This window comes from Oryzias latipes, chromosome 4, assembly GCF_053564925.1.
Source record: "Oryzias latipes strain Hd-rR chromosome 4, Olatipes_Hd-rR_3.1".
Classification (NCBI taxonomy): Eukaryota; Metazoa; Chordata; class Actinopteri; order Beloniformes; family Adrianichthyidae; genus Oryzias; species Oryzias latipes.
Genome location: NC_136240.1, coordinates 33,319,771 through 33,338,236, shown reverse-complemented (window position 1 = coordinate 33,338,236; position 18,466 = coordinate 33,319,771). Strand labels below are relative to the sequence as shown.

General features: G+C 41.9%; 1 protein-coding gene and 2 long non-coding RNA genes across 7 annotated transcripts in view; 1 reads left to right on the top strand and 2 right to left on the bottom strand.

Annotated features, from left to right (window-relative positions):
* Positions 1-14,280, bottom strand: part of trabd2b (TraB domain containing 2B) — an 85,689-nt gene extending 71,409 nt beyond the window's left edge. The window contains exons 1-2 of one of the 2 annotated variants that reach the window (XM_004068419.5): positions 13,802-14,280; positions 10,637-11,206 (exon numbers count right to left, since the gene is read on the bottom strand). In XM_004068419.5, the coding sequence (XP_004068467.1) occupies positions 10,637-11,206; positions 13,802-13,915 (684 nt within the window). In that variant the 5' untranslated portion in view covers positions 13,916-14,280. Of the gene's footprint in view, positions 1-10,636; positions 11,207-13,219; positions 13,382-13,801 lie in introns of those variants that run through there. The other variant, XM_078946323.1, reaches the window with a different exon arrangement.
* LOC144991952 (uncharacterized) overlaps positions 1-18,466 on the top strand; it is an 89,621-nt gene that overhangs the window by 54,271 nt on the left and 16,884 nt on the right. The window lies entirely within an intron of this gene.
* On the bottom strand, positions 3,489-7,002 carry LOC111947396 (uncharacterized). Of its 4 annotated transcripts, none has more exons than XR_013655638.1 (5): positions 6,443-7,002; positions 5,907-5,941; positions 5,255-5,412; positions 4,828-4,923; positions 3,489-3,968 (listed from the first exon to the last, which is right to left on the bottom strand). It is a non-coding gene; the product is annotated as an uncharacterized LOC111947396 (long non-coding RNA). The 4 variants fall into 4 exon arrangements; XR_013655639.1 differs by having other exon boundaries at positions 5,255-5,344; positions 6,443-6,962; XR_002873210.2 differs by lacking the exon at positions 6,443-7,002 and having other exon boundaries at positions 5,907-6,432.

Here is an 18,466-nt window from a genome sequence, read left to right as displayed (position 1 = left end):
AATATTTACATGTGGGCTCGGTCAGATGTTACCAAATTCCACCCCAAAAGATGCATTCTTCAGTTGAACAAGATCCAAAGAACACAACGCAGAATTTTCCATCTGATGTGATTTGATGCATGAGAATCTCATTTTGACTTCAATCCTGCTTTGACAGACTCTGCATGTTATAGTAGTGTCTTGACATAATAGGTTTGTCATTGGATGCACAGAGGGTGATCTCTTGGTCATCAAAGAGGAGGACATTCTTCCTTTTTTTACATTTGCAGTTTCAAGCTCATGTTCAATTGATGATATGGATCTTGGAGACTTACAGTACATTTCAATGGGCTCCATCTGGCCTGGAAAATCAAAAACAAATTAAACAGATGAATATCTCATAAAGCTTTCATGGAAAACACAGAATGTGTGGCTTTAAATTAAGTCCTTGTCCCAAACAGCCGGGAGGATTTACTTTGAGGCTACTGTGTGTATGCTCATGGTTCCAAGCTCTGTGTATTTTCCATGTGTTTATATTTATATAATTGAGAAACCAAATGTCATCACATGGCACATTATTTTACCCTGAATACATACATTGTTGTGATATTTTGGCAGTATCTGCAAGTCTGAAAGATCCCCACTGTGACCACAGCATGTGGGAGTCTACAGCCTCAACACAGAGAAGCTGAGAGGGATTTCTGTTCAACCCAAGCAGGCCAGCAACCCCCACCAGTTGAAAATGTCTTTATTCTCTGCACATTAATGATTAGCACTTTATTTCTAACGTGTTTATGCTGCTTACGTTCACTTTGCTGAAAAGTTTGCCTGGTAAAACGGATCAGGATTCACTTGCAAGCGGTTTTAGGTCAACCAGGGTTATTTGGAAGCAGAGGTGTTTGGGGTTTACCCAAACATCACAGAGAGACAGAAGTAGCGCTGAAAGCGTCCGTCATTCAGACGCAGCTCCTGCAAGAGACGGTGAAGCTCATCGTACCGACCGGGAGAGTCTCTGAATGATCTCTAACCCCAGACATGGAGATGTGATTACCGATGCTTTTGAATAACTCTGCAAGAAAGCAACCTGATCTCTCAACATCATCTGTGTCTTCCATGAATTGTTAATGATATATAAAGGCAATGGTTCCATAAAGTGATGAGGCTGAATACTTTTGACATCTACTGAATTAACACATTTTTGGACAAGCAGCGAATTTGTCGCGGATCAAAAGAGAAACTCTGGAAATAAATTTGACGTGCGCATCGTGTTCGGTGTGATCCCAGCTTTACACTTGGCTTGGCAGAGTTGATCAGAAGCACCCTCACAAGCATAGTTTCTTCTTATGCATTTTTTTTGCCGCTGCGACTTATACTCGGGACTTGTAGAGCGGAAAATGGAAAATACGGAAGCTTCGGTCAGTAAATCAGTAAACAGATGAGAGATGCTAGCGAGGAGAAAACCACAGGTGAGCTTTTCCATCTGCCAAACCGAACACAAATCCAAGGCCCAAACAGTCAGGGGTGACGGTGTTTTTTAAAGACCCACTCTGATGTAAATTGTGTTTTTGGTGTTTTTATCATGTTCTTGTGGTATTTTCCTGATGAGGGAGGACATAAAGAAAGTAAGCTTACATTTACATTGAAGTATTCCTTTTGCATCTTGAGTATTTTTTTTATTCAAATAGTTGTGAATCAGGAGAAGACAAAAAAATGCAGTTTGAAAAAGATCATATTTGTGACAGAAAATACGGTGGGGGGGGCACAAGCTCTCAGCAACTGGGACGGGAGGGGGGGACGGTGTTGATCTACTCCAACATTCCCCACCCATAACTCAGAGGTGAGATTCTAATGATCTCCTGCTGCTCTGCAGAAACTATGTCTTAGAAAGCGACAGTTTTGATTTTGGGTTTTTTTGGCTAAGAAACAGCTTCTTGTAAATAAAAGATCATTGGGAACATTTTGAAAACAGATCAAAGGATGATCAGAGTGGGACTTTTAAGCTAAATGACTACATAATGATAAGGGCTGCACAGATTTGTGTCTTAAAAGAGGCTGGTTTTAGGTAGAGTGAAAGCATGAACGACTTAACTTGTGGACCAAAACCTGGTCTAATTCATGGTGTTTCAATTTAGAGTCAAAGTTCTTTTTTTAAATGACTAATCACTCCTTAGTTGTTCCTAAAAATATAATATAGAAAACTGTATTTAGTCGTCATCCATTCTTGAACACTTTCCTTCATCCACTCAGCAGGGAAATGGTGGTAGTAAGGGGACATCCAGGCTTCTCACTTTGCAAATATACTCAAGTCAGACCATAAAGCAGCAGATATAAAGTTAAGATGAAGACGCACTAAACCGGGTGTCATATGGGAAGGGGTGCTGCCTGCTCAGAAATGCCCAGACGTGACCCCACCAGACTGGCAGTCTCCTTACCGCTCCGCTGCTTGTGGTTTCTCTACCACCTCCTCCCGTGACCTATGACCCCTGCCCTGGAGAAAGGCGCCACAAATATGATGCAATATCTTTTTGACATGGGCTATGTGGTGGAAGTGCTGCTCATGGGTTGAAACTGCATGTGGGTTAGTAAATAACAGCTCTTCACAGAGGAATCTCCAAAAACTACCCATACAACAGGGGAAAATGCTTATTAGAGTTGCGTTCCAGCATTGTGTAGTCATGGAAAGACTCTTTACAAGATAGATTTAGTCTCTTACAGTGGAGTTGATCAAAAGGGACATCCCTGTCCCAAAGGCAACAGGTCCATTTCCTTCATAATTCATCATGGCACTTCAGTGATAAGAGAACAAAGCCAACAAGGTGATCCAGAGCCCCAGAGCTGCTGTCCCTACAGCTTGCAGTCTCTAAACAGCCTTTTCCAATCTCTGTTCAAAGTTCTGGATTCATATTGGCCTGCTCATGCTGTCAAGCTCCATCAGCTTTAAAAAAAAAAAAAAAAAAAACTAGAAACCATGCAGTGAAGTGGCTTGTTTCTACAGCCTCTCATGGAGACTCATCCACACCTCTCTGTGATCTGAAGAGCCTTTAAAGAGGTTTCAGCAAGAAGGAGCTCTTGTTAGACTGCAATTGTCTAAAGACAGCTTTGACACACCTAAATGTGTCTGTATTCCTCCTAAACTGCAGTTAAGACCCAATCCACACTGTAAACCCGAATAAGTTCAGTGAACTCAAAATTTTTGAGGAAACAGATTACATAATAATTTTTAAGTTGACTTACTTAAAAAGTATAAGTTATTTGAACTTAAAATCTTTGAGTTGAATAAAATAAAACAATTTAACTAAATTTAAACTATAACTTTTTATTTAACTAACTTAAAGATTCTTACTTTACTGAACTAGAATATTTTGTTTTTATTGAACCTTAATACATTAGTTAATTAACTAAAAAACTTTAATATATCTCAACTCAAAATTAATCATTTGAAGTCTAAACTAGTCTTATTTGTCCTTCTTAGTCAGGACCATTTTTACAAAAGAAAAACTGAGGCAGAATTGTAATTGCAAGTTTATTTTTAAACCACCTTACACAAGTACATTTGAACAACTTGTGGTACTACAAAAAGGTAAAACACTGCACAATTTGTGTTAAGAAAAAGTGCACAAGCCATAAAAAATAAATAAATCAGTCTTCAAAAAAAGCAAAAAATGAGCACTAATCTTTTTTACACCATTTCCTTATACAACTTCATAAAAAAAGAGCATTCTTACATTTCAAGAAAAGCAAAAATTGTTTATCAGCCTTTTTTTTTTATACTTTTCCCACATAAAACAGTATTTTCTTAGGCTGCCATTTCCCCATAAACATTAGCGCTCAAAAAAAATACCCATTTAGGAAATTTGCCTACCACAAGCTCATCTTCCACCACAACTGCTGTACTGAGCGGACAGAAATGCACTGAACTTGTATTGTTGTTGCTGACGGTCAGAATGCCAACAGAGGTGCTGCTGATGTCTGGCTCTGGTGACTCTAATCTGCAAAGGAAAAAAAAACAGTGTAGTATTAAAGAGAGAGAATTGATCGCTTGAGGGAAGAAAACTTTATGCAAAAACTACAACCTGAAATTGACATTTTAAGAGAAGGTCAGAAATTCAGGAAAATTATTAAAATTGATTTAAATTAATGATTTCAAGGATTGTAGTCAAAGCAATAAAAAATTTACACATATTTATCAAACTCATTACAGAAATGATGAAATGCATTGATTAAAAAGACAGAAAATAAAACAAAAACGTCAATTAAATCACATTTGCTTAATTCAATACAGTGATCTTTAACTAAAGTCATGTAGAGCTTGATTTATTGCTTGAAAAGGATCTGGAAGAACAGAGCTTATATAATACAAAATCAAATGGAATCAAAATAAGACTATTTGTAAGAGTCCTCATGATTCCATAAGGCACTGTACACAAAAAAATATGACATCTGAAAACAGGATCACATTTACACACATCACATCCCTGCCATGAGACCCTTTTACACAGTTAGTAAAAACTCCTTTATAAAAATAAAATTAAAAAAAACTCCTCCCCAGGACGGACAGGCGATGTACCAGAACTCTTTGAGAAGAATTACATTTTCTAGCTCAACAACTGCATTTTTTAAGTCCAGCAGATTGGCGTCATCCAGATGAAATAGGGGACGGCTGTGGGCCCGAGATGAGCCAGAGGCGAGGTCCACGGTCAGGTACAGGAGCACAGATGAGCTGGAGTGCAATATTTTAAGAGACCATGTGCTCTGCCACATAATATTGCTTTGGCATGACTTTATGGTTAAGTTGTATTACCCACACAGCTGGAGTATTAACCAGCATATCCATCATAAAGTACTTACATTCCAAACTTTGAAGAACTGTGGGTCCTCCTCACGTTTGTATATGGGAAGCCAGTACAGGACAGGAGTACCTTTGACATCAGCAGTCTGCTCTTGCTGCACAGAGACAAAGACAAATTAATATGGCAAACATATTTCAAATGACTGCACCCTTTGGTCTGGCTCAGTTCAGTTCATCTAGTCTTTTTAATAATCTTAAAATTGTACAGTTATTTCAAAAAATACACCAAACATAAGATGACATTAAATTCATATTTACAAATGCATTGGGATCAACATTGATGTTTTTTTCTCCAGTGAAGTAAACATTTACACTCATTCACTGAATTAGAAACACTCAGTAATTAATATGAACCGATCCAAGTCAGCCCCTTCTTTTAGCTATACTAATGCATAATGTTGATCATGCCATGCAGTTACACCTCACCTGTTTATCATAGAGGTGCAGAATGTCGCATAGAGCCTTCCGGTTCGTGCTGCCTTCTGTCTCAAAAAGATCAGCATCCTCTGTGTCTGTCTGTCCAGGTCAAAATAAAACTGTTTTAACAGTTTGACATTTGTGATGCGATGAAACTCAGCTCACATCTACAAATTTTTTTTTAAAATGTTAAACACATTTTAAAGCTTTTTCAAGCTACTGGTAGCTTGGAAAAACCGCTGCATTTCACAATAGCCTCAATACTCTGTCCACAATATGTAATCTATGATTTATATTAATATTTTTTAAATACTTGTGCATTAGCTAGAATGACATAGAGGATGTTTTAGGAAGAGACAAAAAAGTTATTTTAAAATATTTGACATTGTGAAACACAAATCACAACCAAACCAGTGGCCAAAATACAGTTTTTGAGTCTTAAGCAAACTTTATGATACAATTAGTATTTTAACTCGAGCCCAATTCAGGACAAAGTTATAACTGCTACATAACATTAAGGTAGCTTAGACATTTTTACTTATTTATAATTAATTTAATTTGTCAATAAGGTCAAATGTTCTCCATAGCCGGAGGATTCGTGGGACTGGGAGCTGCTCGTGTCTTAAATATTGCAGCCATGTTATTTACAATCAAAACTTACCTCCGCTCTTATTTTTCAAACGCACCGCCGGTTCACTAAAGAAGATACGAGAACATGTTAGCGTAAGGCAGCTAGCTTAGCCCACATTTGCATTTATTAGGTTACTACGTGAAATACAAGTTACACAAAAAAATAACGATTACCAAATCACAGAGCCTGTGGTAAAAAGTAGTAGAAAAAAAAGGCAATTCCCACCGAGTCGTATATGTGGCTGTGGCAGCCGCTCTGCCAGAGCTAGCTAGCGGTTAGCTAGTAGTAACGGTTAGCTAGTAACGGTTAGATAATTTAAAATGTGCGCCAACCAACTCGGTAAAAGTAAAACTTGAAACCACAAGCAATAATTCTCTGATGACATGATACTGCAAAACGTATATAATTGTTTAATTCAGAACAAATATTCGAAGATACATACAAACTCATGGAGCACGTCATGAATACAAAGGATATACTTGAAGGAACATCAAAAGAAGCAACAAATATATAATACAGAGGCGAAAGTCATAAAATATAATAAAAAATAAAATAATACGACTTACCAAGACGTATGTGCGTTATCAACTTGGGCCAGCTGACACTCGCATCAGACCTCCGCCATCTTGAAGACTTCTGTGGCTGAGTTCACGGTCATGGGCGTACGTTACGACGTCATCACGTCTCATTACTCATAAGTTTTGACTCCAAGGTTTCATTTACTCAAAATGTTTTAGTCCAATAAACATATAACTGTGGCAAAAGTTGAATCGGCTTATAGGTTTTAAGCTGACTCAACTTGTTTGTTACTTTTGAGTTCAGTGATTATAAAACTTTTGAGCTCATTGGACTATTCGGGTTTACAGTGAAGATTGTGTTTTTGATTTCTTCAACCTGTTTTTGTCGCACGTTTCTGATGATGGAGGACAAATTTAAAGAAAATTAAACTTATTCTGAGAATTTCTTTATTCAAATCGTTGTGAATCAGGAGCAGACGAGAAAATGCCGTTTAAAAAAAGATCGTATCTGTGACGTAGAAAAACACGCTGATGCATCCTCTGTCAAACAAATAGATCCACGAACGTTATCCTCGTCTGCGCTGGAATCTGGATCTAAACTGTAGCTCAGATTCTGCCTGTCAGCTAGCTGGAGACCATGTAAACAGGTGGGTGACAGGAAGGAAGGGGGGGGGGGGGGGGACTAACTCCGCTTCCACTCAGAGGTGAATTTCCAATGAACTCCTGCTGATCTGCAGAAACTATTTCCTAGAAAACGACACAGGTTTTTGATCCTTACTAAAAATTGCATAATCGAAATTAAACAACCAACGCTTTGAAAACAGATCAAAAGATGCTCTGAGTGGGTCTTTAAAGGCATTTATTCTACTGTCCTGACAAGATGCCTCTCGGGTTTCCGAATTCAAGATGTGTGAAGTTACAAATATCCCTATTGCCTCATCTTACCAAAAACGTTCTGCATCTGATGACGAATATTAAAAGTTTTACATGAATTGTCTTGGAGTGCAAGCTTTTAATTCTACCGTAATTTCCGGACTATAAGCCGCTACTTTTTTCCTGCGCTTACAGCCGTGCGGCTTATTCAGTTACGCGGCTAATTTAAGGTTTTAATTGGCGGCCGCCATGTACGCATTTTCGGACACAGTGAATGGTTTGTATTCTCTATCTAACACCAAGCACAAGTCATTTGTTTTTCAACACACCTCTAAGCAGCCAAACGGCATGCACCTCACTTAAGGTCTTAGACACTTCAGTCATGGTTCAACAAAACGAAACACGCATGCCCGGCCGCATCCCAGAATCCTTTGGTGCCATTAGACCCAACGTGCACGTGATCGCCATTACAGTATGATGAAGCTTTCAAGTTAAAAGCAATCGTTAAAAACAGCGTGAAAAAATCCACCATCACCAACGGGTTTGGAAAAGCCGGTCAGCTGCGTGACGGAGAGAACAGCGCATGGAGTGAATTTACCTCTGAGTCATAGTGACTCGGCTGGCTGCACGTAAATATGTGAGAATAACATCAGCCTTTATTTTGTCGGGACACGACTGGAAACACAAATTGACGTGGTCGTGTTAACGGTTTCTAAGGACTGAGCGGAGTTTTGCATTGAAACGCTCACAGCCTCCGTGTGAGCTGCGGGGCCGATGGCAGTCTGAAGGCTCCCACACGTAACAACGCATCCGCCCCTCATACACAAAACGTACAGCATTAAGTCCGATTGGTCTGCACAGACACGATTTGCTCCTTTCACCGGCGCAATGGGGACGAAGCGCTCCTCCTTGAAGCTGCCCTGGCCAGAGCTGTCGGAGTAGATAGGAAGGGGAGACAAGGAGCGCGCGGGAGCGCAGAGGCGTCGAGCCATTCTGCAGGCTGCAGCCAGGGCTTACTCGAGGCGTCCGCGGAGCAACAGTGTTTGTTGTGGAAGGAAACTTCTGACGCACGCTCCGCGAGGAGGCGCGCGTATCGCGCTGAGGCGCGCGCTTTTCAGTCGTCGCAGCTTTATTTTACTAGTGTGTTTTTTAACCAGCCCTTTTACTCCCATAACGCTGCCGCGACACAAGCGGAAAGAGAGCTTTACCCGTTCACCCCTCCATGCACTGCTGATACTTGCTCATTCTTAAACATGTACAACAGTGTGGCGAGCCGGGCATTGGCCCCGCCTTTAGCCCCTAAGACTCATGGGAAATGGGGGATCGCGGATGTAAATTTCCTCATCATAACTGAGGGATGTAATGTTGATTATATGGTTTCTGTTTGTGATTTTATGTATGATACCTAGATTGTCAATAAGTTAAAAATAAAGAAATAAATAAAATAAATAAATAAAAACATAACTGAGGAACTTGTGAACAGAATAGAGGTCCATGCTGTTTGGCAGATGTAGATAAACACAAAAACATGAGCCTGAGGCAAAGCTGACTCCACCCGCTGTGTGCAAATGAATCACACTTACACTGGGAGACAGGACATGATTTGTCAGGATGACAATGTTGCCTAATACATGCGGCTTGTACTCCAATGCGGCTTGTGTATGTATAAAAGTAGTTAAACACGTGAAAAAGGGTGGGTGCGGATAGTAATCGGGTGCGCTTTGCAGTCCGGAATTTACGGATGGAAATATTCGACATATTTTTCTAATTAAACATCCGTTTGACTGAGTTTCTCGCTTCAGCGCCAGCAGTAAAATGAGACGCAATGATCTTCCTGTAGGTTTTGACCTCGTCTTCAGACTTTTCTTTTTCCGTCCGGCATCCATCCATCCTCATGACCTCACTGTTGTTACAGTGTTCAGATTAAACCTCATATTATAACAATCCAGAATAATGGTTTCCATGTCGGTTTCAGCACAGCTCTAAATTGTTCGCACACATTTGGAAAGACGAAGGCCGCTGCCTCAAAGCTCCAGCGCTGCTTGTGCATGACTTGGGTGCATTTCAAGTTATTTACTATCATATTTTTAGGGATTTTCACAGCACTATATTCATATCTAAATTTGAACACCTGCCTCATAAAAACCTGACTTCTTATTAGGAGCTCTGTAAAATCTGCCTTCTTGCAGATGTATATATCTTAAGATTTTGACGTTCCACATGTTTTAAAGCTGCACCTGTAATCTCCAACCGAGTTATGATTTAATTAAGAGGATGGATTTTTGGCACAATTGACTTCACTAAATTATATCAACTTTAAACGAAATTCTCTCCAATCCAGAGAAAATAAACATTCCCAACTTTTTATGATGTCATACCAGAAATGGATTGTTTATTTTACAACTAGACTTTATTTGCTCTCTGTTATTACTAAGCAACAATAATTCCTGGAGGCGGTAAAGGACTCCAGCATGTGCAGGGCACGCCGTGCCATTTTGACGGCATAGTTAGGTGCTGATGAAAGAGGAGAGGATAGATACCCGCTGCCTCTCAAATTAGCTTACCGTGCAGTCACACGGGTTTTTGGGTCCACACTGCTATGCAGCACAACCCCGGAGGTTTGTGCAGCTCTTGCATAGCATGTGGTTGCAGGCACTTCACAAATCGTTGTATTTTCCATGTAGGTCAAAGGTTACAAACACATTTATAGATCCCTCTTTTCTTGCTGTTGAGGACCAAAAAAGAGAAATCGCAGACTATTTCTTTTGCAGCTAAAAAAAAATCTTTGGATAGGATAAACTAAAAACAAAAAACCTTTTTAAAAAAAACAATTTTCTTCTTGTTATCATTATGCATGAAATCAAACAGGAATACAGCCCCCACGCTTTGCTTCTCAGGCTCCGGTTACAGTCTGTGGAGCAGAATCGCACAGTGCCAGTCAGTCTGCACGAATGAATGGGAGCGTCTTCTGTTCCCTTCACCTTCTTTCATTGGTTTTCTGGATGTAGTTGCACCGTTTTAGCCGCTTTAGCTGTTTTAACATGTTCGTTCTGTTCGACTGAGGTTCACTCCATTTAAATAACTTTTTCCCCTTTTTAAAGTTCTTTTTTCTTTCTTTTAGAGAATGCAAAACCCTAAATGTCTGCATTCACAAAACCTGCACTGCAGACTTGAAAGTGAAATGTGGCTGACTTGAGCGTTTCTTTACATTAGGATGATGGATAAACAAACTCAGGATCTGCTCATGCTCCCTCTAAGCCCAGCTTCTCCTTCCAGACTCTCCTGATATTCCAGCTGTGTTCACACAGAGAATACGTGGGGGGAAAAACAGAAAATGCCAGAGTAAACCATTTTCCTTCCTTCTCGTACCTGAGAGAAGTTGAGTCCATTGAGTGGATGACACTGTTCCTCCACCTGCTCCACCGCTACAGTAATCTTTCCCATCCGTTCCGCCTCTTGAGCCAAGAAGAGGTCCAGCACCGGCGTCCCTCTGGACCGGACATCCCACTCCGTCAGAGAGTTGACCATCAGCATAACCCACACGGGCCTCTTCCTCTCCCAGTTCCCCGCTATAGCATTGAACAGGTAGTCCGCATACAGGCCACGGCCTCGCTGGTCAGCAGTCATCCAATAGGGCATCATGTGCTTGACGTAGTCCAGGTGGCGTTTGAGGCGGCGATACAGGTCTCGAGGCAGCAGGGTCTGCAGGTTCTCGCCGTGGGGAAGCAGCTGGCAGCTGGTCAGTTTGGAGATGGTCATCGGGTCCGTCAGGTCCAGCTCAAAGAAAACACGGTTGCTGTTGTAGAAAGCCTGCTTGGAGCTGTTGGGGATGAAGTCCCAGACTCGGGTGTAGGGCACGTGGATGGTACCGAACAAGTACGATGGTGGGTAAGGAGGTGGACGCTTTAACTGCCACAGGAAGGAGTTTAGTTCACTTTGCTGCAAAAGAAGCAGAGAGAGAAGAGGTTACATTCTTCAGTAAAATGGCATTTTCCTTGGTTGGACTTTACTGTCCACTGGTTCAGGTCAACAGCTGCGGAGTGGAATATCATTTTTAATATGATGGCACAGAAAGCATGAGCTCCGATCACACGGAGGCTGGCCTGCAAGCAGGCGGTTTATAGAGGGGCCTTCTGAGCTGTAAACAGACCCTGGTGTATTGTTGAAGTGCACGGCGGCCCTGCCAAACTCTCATTCAAGCCTGGGAAGCGTTTTCAAAGCAGCAGTGCAAATATAGAGTGCTGAGGCTCGTAAAAGCCCAACCTGAAAGAAACCTGCTCCCCTTCAGTTTGACTGCAAGACTTTTAAGCCTATTTTCATTTTTTCAGCTCATTCAAATATAAAGTTCAAAGCCTCGACTATAAAGCTATTCATTATTAACACAATATTTGTTATGGGGCCTTTGAAGAAAACAACATCCTTAAAGACCCACTCTGATGAAAATGGTGTTTTTGGTGTTTCTAGCATGTTCTGGTAGCATTTTTCTGATGGTGAAGGTCATTTATAAAAAAAGAAATTGGCTCAAAATTGCATTTCTTTATTCAGATCATTGTGAATCCAAACGCCGTTCGAAAAAGATCGTATTTGTGATGTGGAAAATGGCCCAAAGGCTCCCTGCTCCGCTACATTCAGATGCAGACAAACAGATTCATTAACGTCTTTGTTTTCCTCGTCTGCATCAAAAACAGATAGCTCTGATGTTTCTCGCTATTTTTGTTGCACCTAATCTAATGTTAAGTCGGGGGGGGGGGTTAAGCTAGTGGGAGAGTGTGTAAACAGAGACCTCTCAGTTATGGGGGATAGGATTTGAAGATTGCTCCACACCAACAGTCTCGCCCATAACTCAGAGATGAATTTCTAATGAACTCCTGCAGAAACTTTGTCCTAGAAAACGACAGATTGTTTTAAAATTTGGCTAAAAATGGCAAAATCCTAACTAAAGGGATATATGTACTCTTTTTTTTTCCTCATCTAAAAAATACTTGACTGATGATAGATATTTAAAATGTTCCATCTATTGTTTCATAGCTGCATGCAAACATGTTAATTAAAAAAAACACACTCATAAGATGAAAATGTTTGAAAGAAACAGATAAACACCATTTGTTCTCAAAAAGGCATTTTTTGTGTGAATTCCCCAATCAATGTTTGAGGTTATTGATCTTTTATTACTCAAACAAGAAAGAAAGAAAATTATTCACATCTATCACCAGTGTTAATTGATCATTATTAAAGAAATTTAAAAAAAGTATTTTTATTGTAAAGACTCAATTTAAACTGAGGCCTTTACATTTTAACTTGGTTCAAAAAATTATAATTTCCTGGCCATTTAAAAGTTAAAATGGTTTTCCATAAACACACTTTATGAATGATTATGAAGTAAAAATTGTCACTATAAGGTTTTATAGCAGCCTTTTCATGTCTTTACATTACATCTTTAGACATGTGCAAACTGACTGATTCAGTTTATGAGGGTTCATTTGTCTGTCCCATTTCCAGAAAGCTTCAAACATTTGTAACACTGCGCTCAGGAGACTCTGAGGCTTGGAGACCGCCGTCGGGTCAACTTTAGGTATTGACTCGGTTCGAGATCCGCTCTGCTGAGGCAGCGCTGACTTCTCTGGAGCGCTTCGGCGCGCCGAGCGCGTTTTATAGGCGTAATTACCCGTAATGTAAGCCAGAGATCCCCGTGTGACGCATAGAAATCACATGAGCGCAAAGACTTCCCTCATCTCCGACAGCAGAACCACTGTACAAATGAAACAGATGGCGGGAAATTCTGCGAATCCATCAAAATCTTCCGGTTCTGCAGCTTCCCTGCGCGCGTTAGTTTCCCTGTGTTTCTCAGCAGGACTGCGGTGCTTTCTGATGTATGAACCACGCGCTGATGCGCTCCACTGGAAGGAAAGAAACATCTCTGGTTTTCCCTAAAGAAAAAAAATCGAACTCAACCTGGGTTTGAAAAGGCGCGTGCTGCGAAGGAACGTGAGTGACCACTTGTGAAGAGGTCAATGAAACGTTTCCAAATGAAGTCAAGTCACCCGTGGGTGTTCCCCACTTTTTGTCACATAAACAACCATAAAGTAGGCGTGCGCTCATAGTTGCTCTTGGCAACCGCGTTCTAGACCCGCACTTTTATGTAGAACATTTTTTAAATGATTAATATTTAGTATTAAACTGTCGATGTTTTGAAAATATATTTCCTTTAGCCAATTTACCCCTTTATTTAAGTATTGGTTTGAAATTTGTTGAAGCGACAGGACAAAGAGTTCAGTCTAATCTCTGAGCTGCATGAATGGGGACATTTTCAGTCTACATTTTTTGCGCCCACAAGTCCAAATCATGTGTCACCCAAAACTGTCGCTTTTCTCTCCAACGTGCAGACGGTTTAGCGCAAACGTTGCCACAAGTGTCACAGCAGTGTGCGTCAGTCTGGCAGTTTTCTGCAGCAGAAACCTGAAGGGCCGTTCATGCAAGGTGGAGGAGGACAGCTGCAGCTGCGGCTGCGGCGCCTCTGGCTTCATAAAGACTCACCGCCTTCGGCGCGTCGCACTGTCTCGGTCTGGACGGTCGGCCTGAGCTCCAGGGCGCCGCCGCCTGCAGCAGGAAGCTCAGGAGGACCCAGCTGAGTCCTGGCTGGGGGCCCATGCTTTCAAAGTGCCGGTGCACTTGTGACAGTCAGCTCTCGGGGAGCGCGCCTCGTTTCTGCCCAAACCTTTCTCCTCACTGCCCCTTACAGGAACGAAAACAGTCGCCGGTGGCCCGTGGCTCACATGTGCAGCCCGACTGGAGGACCATCCCGGGTCTGAATCGCTCCCTGACGTGCTCCGCCTCTGACTTTGTTTAGGCTCCCTGCTTTGCAACTTTTCGTGACTCCTTCCAGCCCTGCGCGCTCCGAACGTATGAGCTCGGAACTGTTTGGAGAGCTCGTGCGCTCCAAAGAGTTTGGAGCGTCTTGACTGGGCGGGAGAGAGGTGGGACGTTAGGAGAACCCCCCCACCCTAAAAGACTAAAGTGTGCACTCATCCAAGCCGCCCTCCAGAGGAGCAGGTTGAGATGGGAATGACAGGTTTGCGTGAGCAAAGCCCCCAAAGACAGACGCAGAAGAACTGCGGAGGAGGAAAATGTTTTTATTAACTTCTCCTTGAGTCTTTCACAGTTCTTTTATGATAGATGGATTTTTCTTATGTTGCTGAAACACCAACATGAACTGAAAGCTTCTGGAGAACATTTTTTTGCAGTAGAGTTCTCCTTTGGTTCAAGTGTTGCAGGTTGGAGGCATTTATCCCCTGAAAGACCCACTTTGATAAAAAAAAATGTTTTTACGTGTTTGTGTGGCCTTTTTCCTGATGATGGAGGACGTATATTAAGAAAATGAAGCTCAAATAGCCGTTTTTGAGTATTTCTTTATTCAAATCTTTGTGAATCAGTAGCAGAAGCAAAACATGCAGTTTAGTGACCGAGGCCCACAGGCTCCATCCTAATGCATCCACTTGCAGACAAATAGATGCAAGTGCATCTTTTTTTTACACGTCTGAGCTGGAATCTGGGTCTAAACAGCTGGATAGCTCCAAAATGGTTCACCATTTTTGTTGCACTGCTAACGTTAGGTTGGGGGCGTGAAGGCCTTTAAGCTAGCATGTACACAAAGGGATGATGGGAAGTCAGGTCAGGTTTTAACTCACCCAACAGTCCCGCCCACACCTCAAAGGTGAATTTCTGAGGGCGACCTGGTTTGCAGGCATCATTGGCCAGAAGCAGAAATTCCACAAGATTTCAGAATTGTAGCACCTTTTTATTATAACTTTATGTGAATAAATGGATGAAAGTGGCTTTGTGCTGGTATGAAACACTTTACTAATTTAATGTGTTACTTAGCGGTGAAAAGGCGCTTTTCTCTGCCGATCAGCTGACTCACATTGATGGCAAACAGCCTGACGGTCAAAGAATAGTGGGTTTTGACAGAGACATCTCCGATTTTTGACATCTCCGATGTTAAAACGGAAAAACGCACAACTCTTAGGGACTCCGGGGAAATTAATCTTTTTCAACCAAAAAAAAATAATTTTCAACTGAAATGGGGATGGATGGGTCATGAACTTCCCAAAACTTCTGGTTCCGGTTAATGATGTCAGGGTGCCATCTTGTTGTCTGCAGCCAGGTTCTCTTGGAATTTCTGATGAGCTCCTGCTGCTCTGCAGAAACTAAGTCCTAGAAAACAACACAGCTTTTTGGATTTAGGCTAAAAACATAATAATCATAGATCAGAAGATTATCGGAATTAAATTCATAGGGAAATTGCTCCTCTTGTCTTTCATTGTCCAAACACTGTGCAACCTTTTTAATTAAAGGAAAATGAGGTAATGTCTGGACTTTAAATGTTGCTGCATCTTAATGCTGGCAGCTCAGAAGATCGTTTTACCAAATTTTCAGCAAAGTCATTTGGTAAACGTAAATGAACGATACATCAAATGCTGCCACGTGCTTCCTTCTCAGAGGGACTGCATTCATCTCTGTCCTTTTCTGTTTAAAAAAATGTAATGAAAGGGTCTTGCAGGGGCATGGGCTTGTATGATTAATGGCCATAAATGTACTGTTTAGATTAAAGAGGACTGGGAAATATTTATGCTACGTCCTGCTCCATTCTTTAAAGCGAAAAAATGTGACAAAAAATGCAAGAGCTGAGAGAAAGTGACCCCTGCAGGCATTGATGTCAGCACTCCACTTCCTGCTGTGACCTCAGTTATTGTCCAAGTGGCAGACGGTGCGACAGGAGTCAAGTAGGGGGAATTTATCTTGGGGTCCCCCTCAAACGAGTGGCAGCGGGTCCTTCCATGCAGGCTGGTGGCAGACGGGCCTCAGACAAGCAGCTCTTTGTCCCGGGGCATGTTCTCCCCTCCTCTCCACGCCTCTTCTCACCACTTCATGTTCACTTCTGTTGCCGGGCATCTCTGTCAGCCGCTGACAGTCCCCTGCAACAGATTTGTATTTATTATTCAAATGTCTTGGGGGGTTCAGCCTTTGATCAGCTGGAAAGTGTCATGTTCTTTGACATCAATATATCTAAAAAGGAAGAAAAAATAAGCCTCCTCCGATGCTTCAGATGCATCACACAGCATTTGAGAGTCAAATGGATGTTGATCTGATCTAACGGTTGTGTCCTTTTTCTCCTGCTTTCTCAGAGACAGGTGTGGGCTTTCAGTCTGCAGCTTTGTGTGCTGAAATGTGGCCACCTGTGGACTCAGGTACCTGCATTAACCACACCCCACAGAAGGCTTCCCTTTGAAGGAGCTTTTCACATTCTTGGCCAGTTAAAAGAGAGCTTATGAGCCGCTGGCTGCAGGAGATTCCTGGACAGGGGCCAGCGCTTACAGCATGGTGCACATATATCTGGGGACGAAAGACGACTATAAAGTTAACGCTCCCCCCGGCAGTTTGCGGAAATGCTCAGACGGAAATTTTGTGGAGCTTTTAAACGGAAATAAAAAGTGTTATTTGTTGAAGCTCTGTTTGGAAATTAGAAATAGTATGTTTTTCTGCAGGTAACTCCTGTCTAACATCCCAATGCATGTAGGAAAAAGTGAAAAATGTTTGTGTGGATCACCCTGCAGCCATGGAGAATCCAGCCTTGGCTTTTCCTTGTTATTCCCTTTCGGTCATTTCTAGACCATGTAGAACTCTGTGCTTTGCATCCTGAACGGAAAATGTAAAGTAAACTGCAACTGACCCTTGTGATGGTCAGACTGACCCGTTTGTTATGCACACAGGGACCCCTAGTGGTGTAAATAAAAGCTGGGAACACGATGCTTAAACGTAACAAATATAAATTTAACGTGAGGTCAGCAATTAAATGTAACCATAACATGGAGGAGTAGCTTCTTGCAGGAGACTGCCGCACTTGGAGGACCAGCTGTGAGCCTGGAAACAAAGCCCACACTCATTTTTGTTGTTTCTGCTTTCAGCTGGACTGCACACACACACATACACACTCACACACACACACCCTCCAACCGTTACCTCCACCCATCTCTTGCTTGGGCTCCAATATCCTCTGTCCTGCTTTGAAGATGTCAAGGAATAATATTGACTGAGTCTCTGGTGAAATGTTATTGTGGTTTCCCTTTCCGGATGTCCTGGGAAAAGAGGGGGCAATAGGAAAGGGGTAGGAGGTTGTAGAGAAGAGGGGCAATTAGATATCAAAGAATGGGAAAAGGGCTGGGAGCTTGTGAGGGGTGTAATCAATCTGTTTAAACCAAGACAGACAGAAATTAGGGATTATGGCAACTTTAGCTAAATCTGACGGTCCAGAGCGTGTGCGGTGGACCCTGGCGCTTCTCCCGCAGACCGGCCCAGTTGGGATGTTTTCAGTGCACAGGCATCTCATCTGTTACATCAACACAGGCACTGGATTGTCTCCTGCCCATCTTCATCTTCTGAAATGAGCAAAAGCAGGTGGGGAAAGATGAGAGGAAGCGATAAATGACAGGGGTCACTGCATAGGGTTGCTTTTGAAAATAGTCTCATGCTCACACTCTGTTTGGGAGGAAAAGAAAAGCCATCTGCAGATAGAAATGACCTTTTTGGGCCGATCTGCATAACATCCTCTTTAACAAGTCAAACCGCATCTGCTGTCTGAACAGTTGGCGATTAAAGAAGTTCATTTTCAAGTTCATTTTTAACTCTGGTTTCAATGACAGAGGTCAAAGGTTCCCTCTATATCTTTCTCAGGTTTAAACATGCCAAAGCGGCTCCATTCTTCCATTCAGATCTTCTCAAGAGCTGTGATGTTTTGGGGCTGTTGCCTGGCAACACAGACTTTCATCTCCCACAGTTTATCTGTTGTACTGAGGCTCAGAGACTGGCTAGAACACTCCAGAACTTTAAAATCACTGACTGCAAGGACCATATTGCATCTGCAACGAGGGTCAAACACTCAAAAAGGTTCAAAATCTCAAAAAAACACGTCAAAAGTCGTCAAAAGCCCAAAACGACATGACAACTGTGTATCCTAACACAAAATACACAACCTCACCGCAAAAAACGTCCAAATTGTTATCGCAAAAATGTTGAAAAAAAAAAAAAACTCAAAAAGGCCTCAAAGGAAAGCTATAAGCCCAAAAAGACACGATCAGCATATAGTAAAAGAAAAGCTGCATTGAAAGACAAAGGCCATCCTAACCGCAAAACTTCTATATTGTT